Source organism: Sminthopsis crassicaudata, chromosome 2 (genome assembly GCF_048593235.1).
Source record: "Sminthopsis crassicaudata isolate SCR6 chromosome 2, ASM4859323v1, whole genome shotgun sequence".
NCBI lineage: Eukaryota > Metazoa > Chordata > Mammalia > Dasyuromorphia > Dasyuridae > Sminthopsis > Sminthopsis crassicaudata.
In genome coordinates, this window is record NC_133618.1 from 634,856,762 (window position 1) to 634,869,528 (window position 12,767).

At 49.7% G+C, this 12,767-nt stretch overlaps 1 protein-coding gene and 1 long non-coding RNA gene across 2 annotated transcripts in view; one reads left to right on the top strand and one right to left on the bottom strand.

The window, feature by feature from the left end:
- LOC141558809 (hexokinase HKDC1) overlaps positions 1-12,767 on the bottom strand; it is a 34,725-nt gene that overhangs the window by 6,224 nt on the left and 15,734 nt on the right. The window contains exons 10-16 of the mRNA XM_074296557.1: positions 12,732-12,767; positions 10,116-10,261; positions 9,920-10,042; positions 7,095-7,190; positions 6,824-6,923; positions 4,612-4,795; positions 3,081-3,236 (exon numbers count right to left, since the gene is read on the bottom strand). The exon at positions 12,732-12,767 is cut by the window's right edge and continues 269 nt beyond it. Of these exons, the coding sequence (XP_074152658.1) occupies positions 3,081-3,236; positions 4,612-4,795; positions 6,824-6,923; positions 7,095-7,190; positions 9,920-10,042; positions 10,116-10,261; positions 12,732-12,767 (841 nt within the window). The remainder of the gene's footprint in view (positions 1-3,080; positions 3,237-4,611; positions 4,796-6,823; positions 6,924-7,094; positions 7,191-9,919; positions 10,043-10,115; positions 10,262-12,731) is intronic.
- Positions 10,100-12,767, top strand: part of LOC141558810 (uncharacterized) — a 6,051-nt gene continuing 3,383 nt past the window's right edge. The window contains exons 1-2 of the long non-coding RNA XR_012487149.1: positions 10,100-10,247; positions 11,182-11,392. This is a non-coding gene — a long non-coding RNA (uncharacterized LOC141558810). The remainder of the gene's footprint in view (positions 10,248-11,181; positions 11,393-12,767) is intronic.

Below are 12,767 nucleotides of genomic sequence, written 5' to 3' on the forward strand. Positions count from 1 at the left end.
AGTCCATATGGTGTTCTCCTTTTTTTTCCAATGAGGAAACTGAAGCTAAAAAGCAAAAGAGATTGTGGAAGCCACCCAGGGATTGTCCCAAGTGATATTTAAGCCCAGCTTTCCCCTGATCCCAAGCCTCTCTCTCGCTGACTATCTGCTCAAGGGAAGAGACTGGGTCATTTTTTCCCCATCTTTGTAGCAGCAGTTACAAAGTAAAGGTTTAATAAGTATTTGTTGAATTTAATGAATTGAATAAGTATCACCCACCAGACTCAGAGCAGGGAAGATAATAGAAGAGCATGACACTAGACAATAGCTTCTGAAATTTAGGGGGATTGATCGAGGACTGGTAATAACATGTGGTGCTTTAAGGTTTACAAAACGCTGTATATGGTTTTATTTGATCTTCAATAACCCTGGGAAACAGGTATTGTTATTCCCATTTTACAGATAAGCAAACCGAGGCAGAAGTTTAGGGACTTGCCCAGAGTGTCTGAGGCTGGATTTTCCTGATTCTAAGTCTAGCGCTCTTCTGTTAGCATGCTAGAAGGCGCCTTCAAGAACTTCCAGTCTAGCCCTTTTATACACGAGCCCACTAAGCCCCTGGAAGAAGTAGCAGAGCCAACATTCTGACTCCAGATCTCCTGACTCCAGCTGAGTGCTCCTTCTGCTGACTTAATGCCTCCAGTCTCTTCAGCAGAACTGGGAGGGAAGCCGCTTGCTTCCTTTTCTCCCCCACAAAGCAGGGCTCTAGGAGTCCAGCAGCCTCCCTTCCTATTAAGCTTGCCTCCCACACACGAGTTGCTGAAGTTTCTGAAAACAAAAGCGTCGTGTGCACATTGGACAGATTTTTGGTGATATTGATGTTACAATCGGGTAGATCCCCTCAGCACGCCAGGAAGATCCTAGCATTGAACTTGGGGGGGGACACCATGCACAAGAGCTGCTTATGATGGGCAGGGAACCCCTGGACTGTGAGCTCCTTTGCCTGGGTGAGATCTCAGGTCTAGCAGAGTATGTCCTTAGAAGATGGACAAGCATTCCAGCAGGGGCAAGGTGACTTCTTGACCCCAGAAGAAGCCTGCATGAATCACAGAATATCTGAGGAGAGCCAGAGTTGTTACTTGGACATATGTCACTACTCTGAAAACTCAGTTTACCATTCTATAAAACAAAAGGATTGAAACATATGCTCTCAGGATACTTCCTGCTCTAAGTCCCAAGGTCTTAAAAAAGAAACCATCTAGTCCAATACTTTCAATTGATACATGAGGAAACTGAGGTCCACAGAAGGCTTACCTCCCCTGGAGGTAAGTTCTCTATATCTATTAAATCACCAGTCCAACAAAGTGATTGGCACTTGTTGTTGGACTGTGAACTGATCGGACCATTCTGGAGCACAATTTGGAACTATGCCCAAAGGGCTATCAAACGGTGTATATCTTTTGATCCAGCAGTGTCAGTACTGGGCTAATATTCTAAAAAGATCTTTAAAAAAGGGAAAAGACCCACGTGTGCAAAAATGTTTGCGGCGACCCTGTTTATGGTGGCAAGAAACTAGAAGGTGAGCAGATAGAAGCCCATCAGTTAGGGAATGGCTGAATAAATTATAGTATATGAATGCTATGGAATCTTATTGTTCTATAAGAAACTACCAGCAGAATAATTAATGTGCAACAAGAAAATGGTATTTACACACATATATTGTATCTAGGTTATATTGTAACACATGTAAAATGTATGGGATTACCTGCCATCGGGGGGAGGAAGTGGAGGGAGGGAGGGAGGGAATAATTTGGAAAAATGAATTAAAAAAAAAAAAAAAAAAAAAGAAACTACCAGCAGGAGGATTCCAGAAAGGCCTGCAGAGACTGACATGATGCTGAGTGAAATGAGTAGGACCAGGAGATCATTATACATGGCAACAAGAAGATTATGTCATGATTAATTCTCATGGATGTGGCTCTCTTCGACACTAGTGATTCAAGCCAATTTCAATAGACTTGTGATGGACAGGCCATCTACATCCAGAAGCAGGACTACGGGGACTGAATGTGAATCACAACACATTATCACCGCCTTTTTGTGGTGGTTTATTTGCTTTTTTTTTTTTTTCCTTCTTTTTTTCCTTTTAGATCTGATTTTTCTTGTGCAGTATGATAAATGTGGAAATATGTTTAGAATTGCACATGTTTAACGTATATTGGATTTCAGCAAGTAAAGCTTGAAAAATTAGGGAGACAAGGTTTTGCAAGGGTGAATGTTGAAGACTCTCTTTGCATGCATTTTGAAAATATAAAAGCTATTATTAAAAATCACAAATCAAATCAAATCACAAATCCAGTTCCCATCCTTGTCCTTTACAGAGGGCCTGGACGGACATGACCAACTATAATGGAATTTGAACCCTGACCTTCAGATTTCAGGCCCAAGACTCTTTTTAGAACACCATACTTCGAATAAGGTCAATATTTCCAGTTTCTACCACTTAGGACTAAAGAAGAGAATGTATACCTAACTGTCAGGCACACTACACATGGCAGCTACTATTGATATTCCTGTGTCCCTCTTCCATATCTCGCCTCTCCCCAGCCCTCAAGGATCCTCATTCTGGGGCCCCATCCATGACTTCTCTACCCTCTGCCCCTCAAATTTGTTTTCATCACTTCCAACCCTTCATCCAGGACAACTGACCTAAGTTAGTATTTGGAGGAGAACAATTGATTAATGCGTTCATATTAAAAAGTGACCTCTTGTAGTTATTGTGAGACTATACAATATTGTGGATGAAGTGCTAGTTAGTACAAAATGCTACATCAGACACTTAGTACTAAGTCTCTGTACCTCATTTTACCCATCTATAAAAGAGGTTAGAGTGTATGATCTCTGAGGTTCCCATTAGCCCTGGATCCTGTGATCAATGAGTTTATAAAGAACCGTAAGTTATTTTTGTCTTCACTATAAGGCATCTCTAAACACTCCATCAGAGGCACTAGAGGAGCGGTTATTTTTTAAAGAACCACGTGCCGACTCAGTGATAAACCCAATGGCCCAATTCCCTGCTGGCCCACCAGAGCCAGAGTCGTTACCTTTCGATCTGGGACAGGAACTTGGTTTCAAATATGCCTCTGGTCCTGAGTCGCTCTGAAATCTTCCCTCGAAACAGGAGTCCGTACTTGGTAAGGTCGATTAAAATCTGCCTCACGATCTCCCCCAGGTACATGCCACTGGTCATCTTCTCGTACCTTTTTCAAGGAAGAATAAATGGGGGTCGTGTTAACCAAGTCATGATGATGAACAAGTCATTAAATTGCTTTGAGTGCACTCATGTGTAAAATAGGGGGCAGGTTGCCTTCTCTCACTCAGTTCTGGGCTTCCCCAGCATTTCCTGGACATCTTCCACCATGCGCTCTCCACCACGCTTTGGCCATTCCTATCCTTGGACGGCCTGTTTGGGCGCACCTCCCATTTCTAGCTCCCAAATTAATGTGTGGCGAGCATTACTGGAACGCCTACTGGCAAACTACTGGAAGGAAAGCTTCCTGAGGTCAGAGAATGTTATCTGGTACTCCCAGCACTTAGCACAGTGCCTGGGGTAAAAATAAGTGCCAAAAAAGCTCGCTCCATCCACCCTCAGTGAAGTTACAAGGAAACACTAAATCTCAGTGCAGTAAAGAAAAGTGAGTTGCTGGTACTAGAATAATTGCAGCTAATTATAGATGTGTAAATAGTGTTTGTATAAATATTCCCTCTAGAGCCATTTTCAAGTGAATTATGTTGAAAACAAAATTCTTCCCTGTTGGCTAACCTGATAATTTAGATCTCTCCAAACAGAGCTCTTCCCGTGCCATACAGTCCTTCACTGGTCCATGCTCAGAGCCCTTCCACTTAGTAGGGCTCCCTTCTCCTCAGCTCACAATCTATTGACATGACCCTTAAAAACCCTGAGTCTTCTTCCTACTATAATGGGGCATCAGAATTGGGTAGGGGTAGTGGGGGAAAGTCAGTCTATTCTCTCAAATGTTTTTGTTGAGACTCTTTGACTTTTCTGAGTATATGAAAACATCAGAAAGAGGTTTGCAAATCTCTCCTTTGCTAGCACTTAATCTCTCTCTCTCCTCCTCTTTCCCTGTTTTTGCAAAGATTTAAAACTATTCTGAATGGCAATGGTGAAAGTAAACAGCCCTGATTTTCCCCTGCCCTTAGTGGTAAAGTCTCCAATGTTTATTCATTATGTCTAATGTCAGCTCTTGGTTACAAATAAACATGATCACAATAAAAATCCAAGATACAAGGGTGTGCTTCAAACTCCCTTTTTGGTGGGAGGGAGGGAATGTCAGAGAGCTCTTGTGTTGTGCCCCAATATAAGCCTGCCAAACCTCAAACTCATAGAGTTAGGGTTGGAAGCAACTTTAGGAGCCACCTAATATGACTCCCTCATTTTACAGATGAGGAAACTGAGGCAAAGGCAAACTAAATGATTTGCTGAGGGTTACCCAGAAATAAGTGGTAGGACCAGGCCCCAAACCCATGTGTGGTGCTTTTGCTCTGCCCTAGCCAGCCTCCCTTTTGTCCTGGGGCAACCGCACATGAAGCTCACCCAGAGCCCCTCGGCTTTACCTCTGTTTGCCAGGGTTTAGGGAGCCTTCGTCCACCTCGACGTCATACTGGGTCCTAATCTCGTCCAGGCAGCCGTTGTCCCCAAATCCGCCCCACTCGGTGTTGATGCACATCTTGCCCTCGTCCCCTTCTACGAGCTCAATGTTGCTCATCTCTTCCATGTAGCACACGTTGCTGCCTGTTCCTGAAGGAAACCCAAGGGCACCAGACCCAGCCCCTCAGTGACGTCTGCAGGAGCTGCAGTGTCTGGAGCTTAGACGGAGCTGCCTCGGACGCACGTGGCAGACCCTCTGTGCTCCTCCAGAGTTCTGTGAACTGCTGTAGCTGAAAGGCTGAGCTTCAGTGTGAGCGTGGCTGCGCTGAGCCAGGTGGGTCCCACAGGGATCCAGGGGTCAGCATGGACGCCAGGCCCCCTGTGGCAGGGCCAGCTGCCGGCCCAGCAAGACCGTCACCTCCCTGGCACAGAAGCAGCGTTACAGGGTCACCCTCGGCACCCCCAGAGCCAGGTTAAAGCATCAGACTTGTGCTTCCGGAGGTGGGTCAGGGAGGGGCTGAAGGGGAGAGGGCTTAGAAGCCAGCTTATATATATATATATATATATATATATATATATATATATATATATATATATATATATATACAAACACACACATACACATATATGAGTGATAAAGGAAGAAGAGTGACAGCCTTTAATCAGTAGAGAAGAAAAGGGATGTGATCCTATCCTGTTGCTTGGCCAGAAATCTTGGTCATTCAGCTATCTGATCTTGAGATAATTAATGAATCCACAGGATTATTAGTGTAGGGAGGAAAGAAGGCTCTGGGTGGGTCTTAGATGGCTCAGCTCCCTCAGCTGTGAAAGGAGGGTCTGGAGCACAAGGTGCAGGCCCCCAGAAGCTTTTCACCTCAGAGCTGCCTCAGCTTCTTCCCCTCAAGGACATGGCCTCATGGGATCAGAGACAAAGTAGCCCGGATGATGGCGTGGGTTCAACTCGAGGATTTCAAGATTGTCGTGATCAGCAAACTCAATGCTCCTCTGAGGATGTAAGTGTGGGTGTGATTGTGAGTGTGTGTGTGTGTGTGTGTGTGTGTGTGTGATTGTGAGTGAGTGTGAGTGTACACATATGCATGCTTGGTTTGGACAAATCCTCAGGGACGAGCACTGAGCTTGCACTTAAGACACATGCACTGAATTGGTTTGTTTTTCTCCTCCCCAAAAGCAAAGAAGGATAAAGGGTCATAAATGGAGCCCTGGGAGAAGCCCCGAAGCCCCGGAGGTTCAGCCCTTGTTCACAGAGGAGGAAGCTGCTTCCTACAAGTGAGAGAGGACCTTGCCAAGTCACCGAGGTGGCAGATGGCAGAGGTGGGCTGGGCGCTCCCTGAATTCCCAAACCAGCACTTCCCCCAGCACACCAGCCACGGCCTTTCTGAGTCCTGGACCCCTCTGGCGGGCTAGTGAAGCTTGGGAACCTCTTCTCTGAATCATCTTTTGAAATGCGGAATAAAATGCACAGGATTACTGAGGATATAACCCCAATTCTATTGAAACAGTTCTGTCTCCACATCTATGTCTGTCCATCTATACATCCATTCATCTATCCATCTCTCTACTTAATTATCTTTCTTTTTTATTTCTCCACCCATCCATTCATCTGTCTCTATCCATTTATCTATCTAACCATCTCTCTCTCTCTACCTCCCTCCCTATCTATTTTTCCATCCACTGCTCCAATTATCATCTATCCATTTATTGATCCATCTATCCATTTATCTGTCTGTCTGGCTAAACAGATTCACAAACCTCAGGTAAGAAACCTTTGGCCTAGAGGTCCCTGGCAAGAGATGGGCACTGCTGAGATGAAGATTCAGGTCTGAGACCTTGCTCCTGGTACCTTATTTCTAGACTATACAATCTTGAGCAAGTGATCTTCTGTGCCTCAGTTTCCCCACCCACACATTACATATCTGTAAATCTCTACAGGTTTACAAAGTACCTTCTTCACTGCAGCTTTGGGGGTGGGGGCTCAGATAGTATTTATCCAACTCAGATTAGACAAATTAACTCCCCAGGGTCAAACAGCTTCATACAGGAGGTGGAATGCAGCCCAGAGAATATAACAAACTCCTGACCTCCCCGGCCTGGGGCAAGAACCACTGAGCCAAACAATGCCATGAGCAGGTGGGTCTATAACGGTAAAACTGGGCTTACCTGCAATGAGACCAATTTCACAGTCAGGGTCTTCATAGCCACAAGTCATCATGGTTCCCACCGTGTCATTGACAACGGCCACAATATCCAGCTCAAATTCCTATGATAGGAGCAAGTTCTGCAGTGAGCACCGGGACGGACCCCAGGGTCCTTCCCAAGTCATCCCCTCCGTGCTTCCAGTCTGGAGGCCCTGGGGGGAAGAGGGACCCAGAGAGCCAGGGGAGACGGAGGTGAGGGCCGGGTGTCTGGGTGAGGATCCCCAAGCACCTACATTTCTCCTCTTAATGGCCTCCCTGAGCATTTCCACCACATCTTCCCCTTCACAGTCCGTGGCTTTGAATCCTTTGGTCCACTCCACGAGTATCCCCTGAAAGAGAAGGCAGGAAGTCACTCTGAACAACAGAAAAAAAAATCAATTAACCCCTGCATGTCCACACAGCTCATCATGACCTCAATTACGACATGGGTCAGATTGTGATTGACTCAGTTAGCTCAAGATGTGGAGTAACTGGATGTGTGGAGGAGGGGCGGGGAAAGGTGAGTCAGTAGGACCTGGGAGAGAGGTGGTCAGAGCAACTAGGTGATAACTCTGTGAGTAGAAACAGTGACAGAGAAAGAGTAGAGAAGGAGAGAGAGAAGGAGGGAGGGAAAGAGACAGAGAGAGAGACAGAGAGAGAGAGAGAGAGAGAGAGAGAGAGAGAGAGACAGAGACAGAGAGAGAGACAGAGAGACAGAGAGAGACAGAGACAGAGACAGAGAGAGAGACAGAGAGAGAGACAGAGAGAGACAGAGAGACACAGAGAGAGAGACAGAGAGAGAGAGAGAGAGAGAGAGAGAGAGAGAGAGAGAGAGAGAGAGAGAGAGAGAGAGAGAGAGAGAGACACAGAGAGAGAGAGAGAGAGAGAGAGAGAGACAGACAGACAACATCAGACCATTGGGAATACGAGATGTGAGGAAGAGAAAAGGGCTGAGAAAATTTGATTCCAAACCTGGGGGATTAGAAGGGTCACGACGCCCTTGACAGAACTCGGGGAAATTAGAAGGAGGGGGTTTGAGGAGTAGATACAAAGTTATTTTCAGACATGTTGAATCTGAGAAGCTGACAGAAATTTCCAGAAGGCGACTAGTGACACAGGACTGAGCTCAGCTTTGTGGATCTGGGGCTTATCTGCATAGAGATGACCACTGAGCCCATGGGATTATGGAGACCTCCAAGAGAACGACAAAGTAGAGAAGGGAAGAAGGTCCAGATGAGCCTCGGGAGCAGCCACACCGTTATTTCTGCTCAAAGCAGGCCAGAACACATGACCTCCAGTCTCCCCCAGCTCTACAAGGGGCAACAAGGTGATGTTTCTGTGACACTTGGGAAACTCAAGTTTTTAGAAAGAGAAAAAAGTTCCACGTGATATTCTGGGTCTCAGTTAACTGGGTATAAGGTGGGGGAGAATCTACGGTCCAGGCCCCACAATACCAGGGAGGGGGCCAAGCCCTAACTCAGTCACGAGTCTGTGTGGTTTAGAGCACGCTACACCTTCCAGCCTCAGTTTCTCCCTCTGAACAATGGGAAGGACCCTCCCTGTCCCTGCCCCACAGGCCTGTTAGCAGAGTAAGTGGAAGCGTGGCTATAAGCCAGAACTCCTACACAAAGGGGGAGACGGGGATGGCTGAGAATGCTGTTTAGGGAGAGAACAGTCTGTTCTTGGATTGATTTAATCCTCAGCGTCCCCTAAAAATAACCGGCAGCAGCTTAGTGCCAGAGGCCTCCATGCCCCAGAGCCCGGGGAAGAATGGACCAGGGCAAGACAGTGAGTCACCTCGGCTCCTTGCTGCTTGACTAAAGCGCTATGATGCAACGCGTTCATTCATTCGTCTGTTTATTATTTGACTTTATTATTTATGATTCAAAGCCTTTATTAAACACTGGCTGTGGACCTTGCTCTGGACTAAACACTCATGGAGATGTACAATTTAAAAAGACCTGACCTGTCTTTATAACCCTCCTGAGCTGAAAGAAATAAGACATTCCTTCTCTCTCTCACAGTCTCTCTCTCCCTCTGTCTCTCTCTGATTCTCTGTCTCTCCGTCTCTGTCGGTTCCCCCCCTTCCCCCCCCATTTGAAAATGTCATTGTATCAGAGTTAAAAGCAGGGGCCGCTATAGGGCAAAGTTATTGTTGACAGACCAGGGATGACCGGGGAGTGCTCCTGAAGCGGGAGGAGTTCAGCAGGGGAAGGAAGGCATGGCAGGCACAGAGAACAGGCTGGACACACTGGGGGGGGGGGGGGGGAGAGTGCGAGAGGAACATGTCAGAAAGGGCTATGAAACGAGACTGAAAAGGACAGATCCGAAGTTTAGCATAAGGAAGATCTGGGCCCAAGTCTTCACTCTGACACACAATGGATGTGTGATTTCTCCTCCTGCCCGCCTCAGTTTCTTCATCTGTGAAATGGGGATGAGCTCCCAGGGTTGTTGGGATGGTCAAATGGGACCCTATTTAGAAACCACTTGCACAGTGCCGAGCACCCAGGAAACATTTAATAAATGCTGCTCCCCCCTTCTCCTCTGCCGCCATTGTCCTTCGGCAGGTCTCGGGCTCTAAGGGCTCTGCGTTTGTATGGACTTTGGAGGACTCTGGAGCGGGCGGCCTTTCCCATCACCTCCAGCTGCGCCAGCTCTGGCACCTCAGCTCATCCACCTCTTTCCCGCGCCCCTCCGAGCGCTGCCTTCTCCTAACAGAGTGTAAGCTATTGGAGAGCAGTTGTTCTGCTTGCTTATATTTGTGGCCCCAGAATATACAGACAGTGCTTAATAAATGCTCCATCATACACATGCACTTCGGTGTGGACTCTTGTGGCCACTACCCTGCTTGATGCCCGGCAAGGCTCCTCCCTCAGGCTCCCCCCACACCTGTCTGTCTGCGGGCTCCGGACTCAGAATCAGGACTGGAATCCAGCTCTGACACTTAGTGGGGCCCCTTGGTGTGCCTCAGTTTCCCGGCTGTCCGATGGGGCGGTCAGGCTGGATGAGCCCTGGCGCCCCTCCCGGCCCCTCCCGAAGCAGCGTCGGCCGGGACTCGGGGCGCCCTCCGGGGCCTTACCTTGTCGAGGCCGGCCTGCCTGCAGGGGAAGGAGAAGGTGAAGCCCAGGGGCAGGCTGCTGGCCCCCTTGATGCCCATGTAATCCAGGAAGTCGGCGATGCAGTGCACGATGTGGTCAAACAGCTGCGGGGAGGGGGGAGGGGTCAGGGAGGGCGGGGCCGCGCCCCTCCCCCCGCGGCCCGGCGCCCAGGGTTACCTCTTCCCCGGTGCCCTGCATGATCTCCAGCGGGATGGCGAAGATCTTGTTGTACATCCTCACGGACCTCCGGCCGCTGCCGATCTTCACCAGGAGCACCCGGAAGTTGGTGCCCCCGAGGTCCAGCGCCAGGTACTTGCCCTTCTCTGCGGGGCGGAGAGCGCCGTGAGCTTCGCCCCCTGGCGCGAGCCAGCGGCGCCCCCAGACCCCGGCCCCGCCCCCCCGCCCGGTCTCCCGGGGGCACAGAGTGAGTAGGGGGTCGGAGGGTCCCGGGCTCAGCCGCAGACGCTGGCGGCCCCGGGCCTGCCACTCCACCCCGTGCCTCAGTTTCCTCATCTGAAAATGGAGCTGGAGGAAGCTCCCCGGTCTCTGCCCGGAGGAGGCCGCGGCTCCACAAACGGCGGGGAACGGGGGCGGACTGCTGCTGACTCTGGGGCCCGAGGCCCCCCCCAAAGGCCGGCCCGGGGGCACGAGAACCGGGCCAAGCCGCCGAGGCCGCGCCGTCCCCGGGCCGCTCCGCTGAATGGACGGGGAGGGCTCTGGCGTCGGAAGCCGAGGCAAACCGCGCTCTGTGGGGCGAGGGGCGCTCCGGGCAGGGGCCGCCCCTTTTCGTCTGTCCCTGCGGCCCGGACACGCGAGGGCTAATCAGAAAAATCAGACTCCAGGGGGACTATCGGCTCTCTGCCAGCAGGGGGAGCACCTGCACCGCAGGAACAGGGCTCCCCCCAGGGTCTCCCTGGGACCCGGGCTCTCCAGGGGAAGCGCCCGAGGGCACCGGGGGGGGGGGCAGCTGCTCAGCCGGGGCCGCTCCTAAATCTGGAGAGTCGGGATCTCGGGCCTGGTCCTCCCTCCGCCGGTGCTACTGCTTAGCATCCCGAGTCTCCCGGGCCACAGACGGGCAAAGGGGCCGGACCCACGGGCCGGGCGCTTCTCCTGAGTCCGGGACCGACTCCTTGCTCTGCCCCCCCTTCTCGGGGCGGAAATGAGACTCAGAGCATTAAAACCCACAGAGTTTGGGCTGGAAGGGGCGCGAGAGGCCGGAGATCCTAATGTGTCCATTTTACAGGGGAGGAAACTGAGGCCTAGACAGGTGCCGCGCCCGGCGTCACCGGGGAACAGCGAAAGCAGAAGGTGAATCCAGGACTGCAGAGGCCCTTCCCAGCGCAATAACCACGCAATTTGGGGCTGCTCTCTAATGGGCGCCCGCCTCCTCGTGACCCTCGCATTTTAAAACACGGTTCTGAGAAGGGGGCAGCAGACCCTCGGGGCACAAAAGGGTAAGAACCCCTGCTAAGTAAGGACAATGGATAAGAAGAGGATCTCATGGACAGTAGCTACTTTTTCTCCCTCCCTCCCTTCCTTCTTTCCTTCCTTCCTTCCTTCCTTCCTTCCTTCCTTCCTTCCTTCCTTCCTTCCTTCCTTCCTTTCTTCCTTCCTTCCTTCCTTCCTCCCTCTTTCCTTCCTTCTTTCCTTCCTTCCTTCTTTCCTTCCTTCCTTCCTTCCTTCCTTCCTTCCTTCCTTCCTTCCTTCCTTCCTTCCTTCCTTCCTCCCTCTTTCCTTCCTTCTTTCCTTCCTTCCTTCCTTCCTTCCTTCCTTCCTTCCTTCCTTCCTTCCTTCCTTCCTTCCTTCCTTCCTTCCTTCCTTCCTTCCTTCCTTCCTTCCTTCTTTCCTTCCTTCCTTCCTTCCTTCCTCCCTCTTTCCTTCCTCCCTTTTTTCTTCCTTTTTTCTGAGGCAGTTGGGGTTAAATGACTTGTTCAAGTTCACACAGCTAGTCTGACTCCAGGGCTGGCACTTTAACCACTGTTATCTCCAACAGCGAATTTTTTCTAAACCAGCCAAAGGCCTTGGGGATTCACAAGGGAACAAAGTAATGTTTTGTGCTTTTTATTTTTACTTAAATTGAATGTTATGATGTTCTTATTTTTATTTGGTCACCAAAACAAAAGCACTTGAAAGTTGAAGGTTTTGTTCGGAGATTTAGCTCACTTTTTGTTTTATTCTTCTCTATTAGTATTTGTCTTGGAAGTTTAAGTAAAAATGGCCTGGCACTTTTGTCCAGGGGGTTTCCCTCTCCAGGGCATTCCCATTTTACAGAAGAGGAAGCTGAGGCACACAGGGTGAAGTGACTTGCCTGGGATCACATTACTAAGTATTTGAGGTCACACATTTGAACTCCTGGCTGCAGGCCTGGCACTTTATCCACTCTATGCCACCTAGTTGACTCATATAAAGAATTACTTTATAGTGGGATACTTTTTGTCTGGGTGAATCTGTGGTTTGAGCCATAGAGGATAGCCCCCATCTCCGAATGTCTGCTCTCTGGATTTTATAGTTTGTGGATGAATTGGCTAAGATTTCCCAGTGCTCCACGCTCTATTATCTCAGGGGAGGGCCGTCTCCAGGTGTTGCTCTGGAGGGTAAAATGAGGCAGGGGACCTTGCCCACCTTCCCTCACTCATATGTCATGGAGTCACCTCCCTGAGGTCTCGCTCCTCTTTGGGAATGGAGGACAACAACGAGAACAATCTCAGGGATAAAAGACTCTGAACACCGTACAAAGGTCTGACTAGGGTCAGATACAAGTGGAAGCCGGAGAGAAGGGGGCGCCCGGCCTACCTGTCCCGTCGGGCATGGCGCAGACGTAGGTGGGCA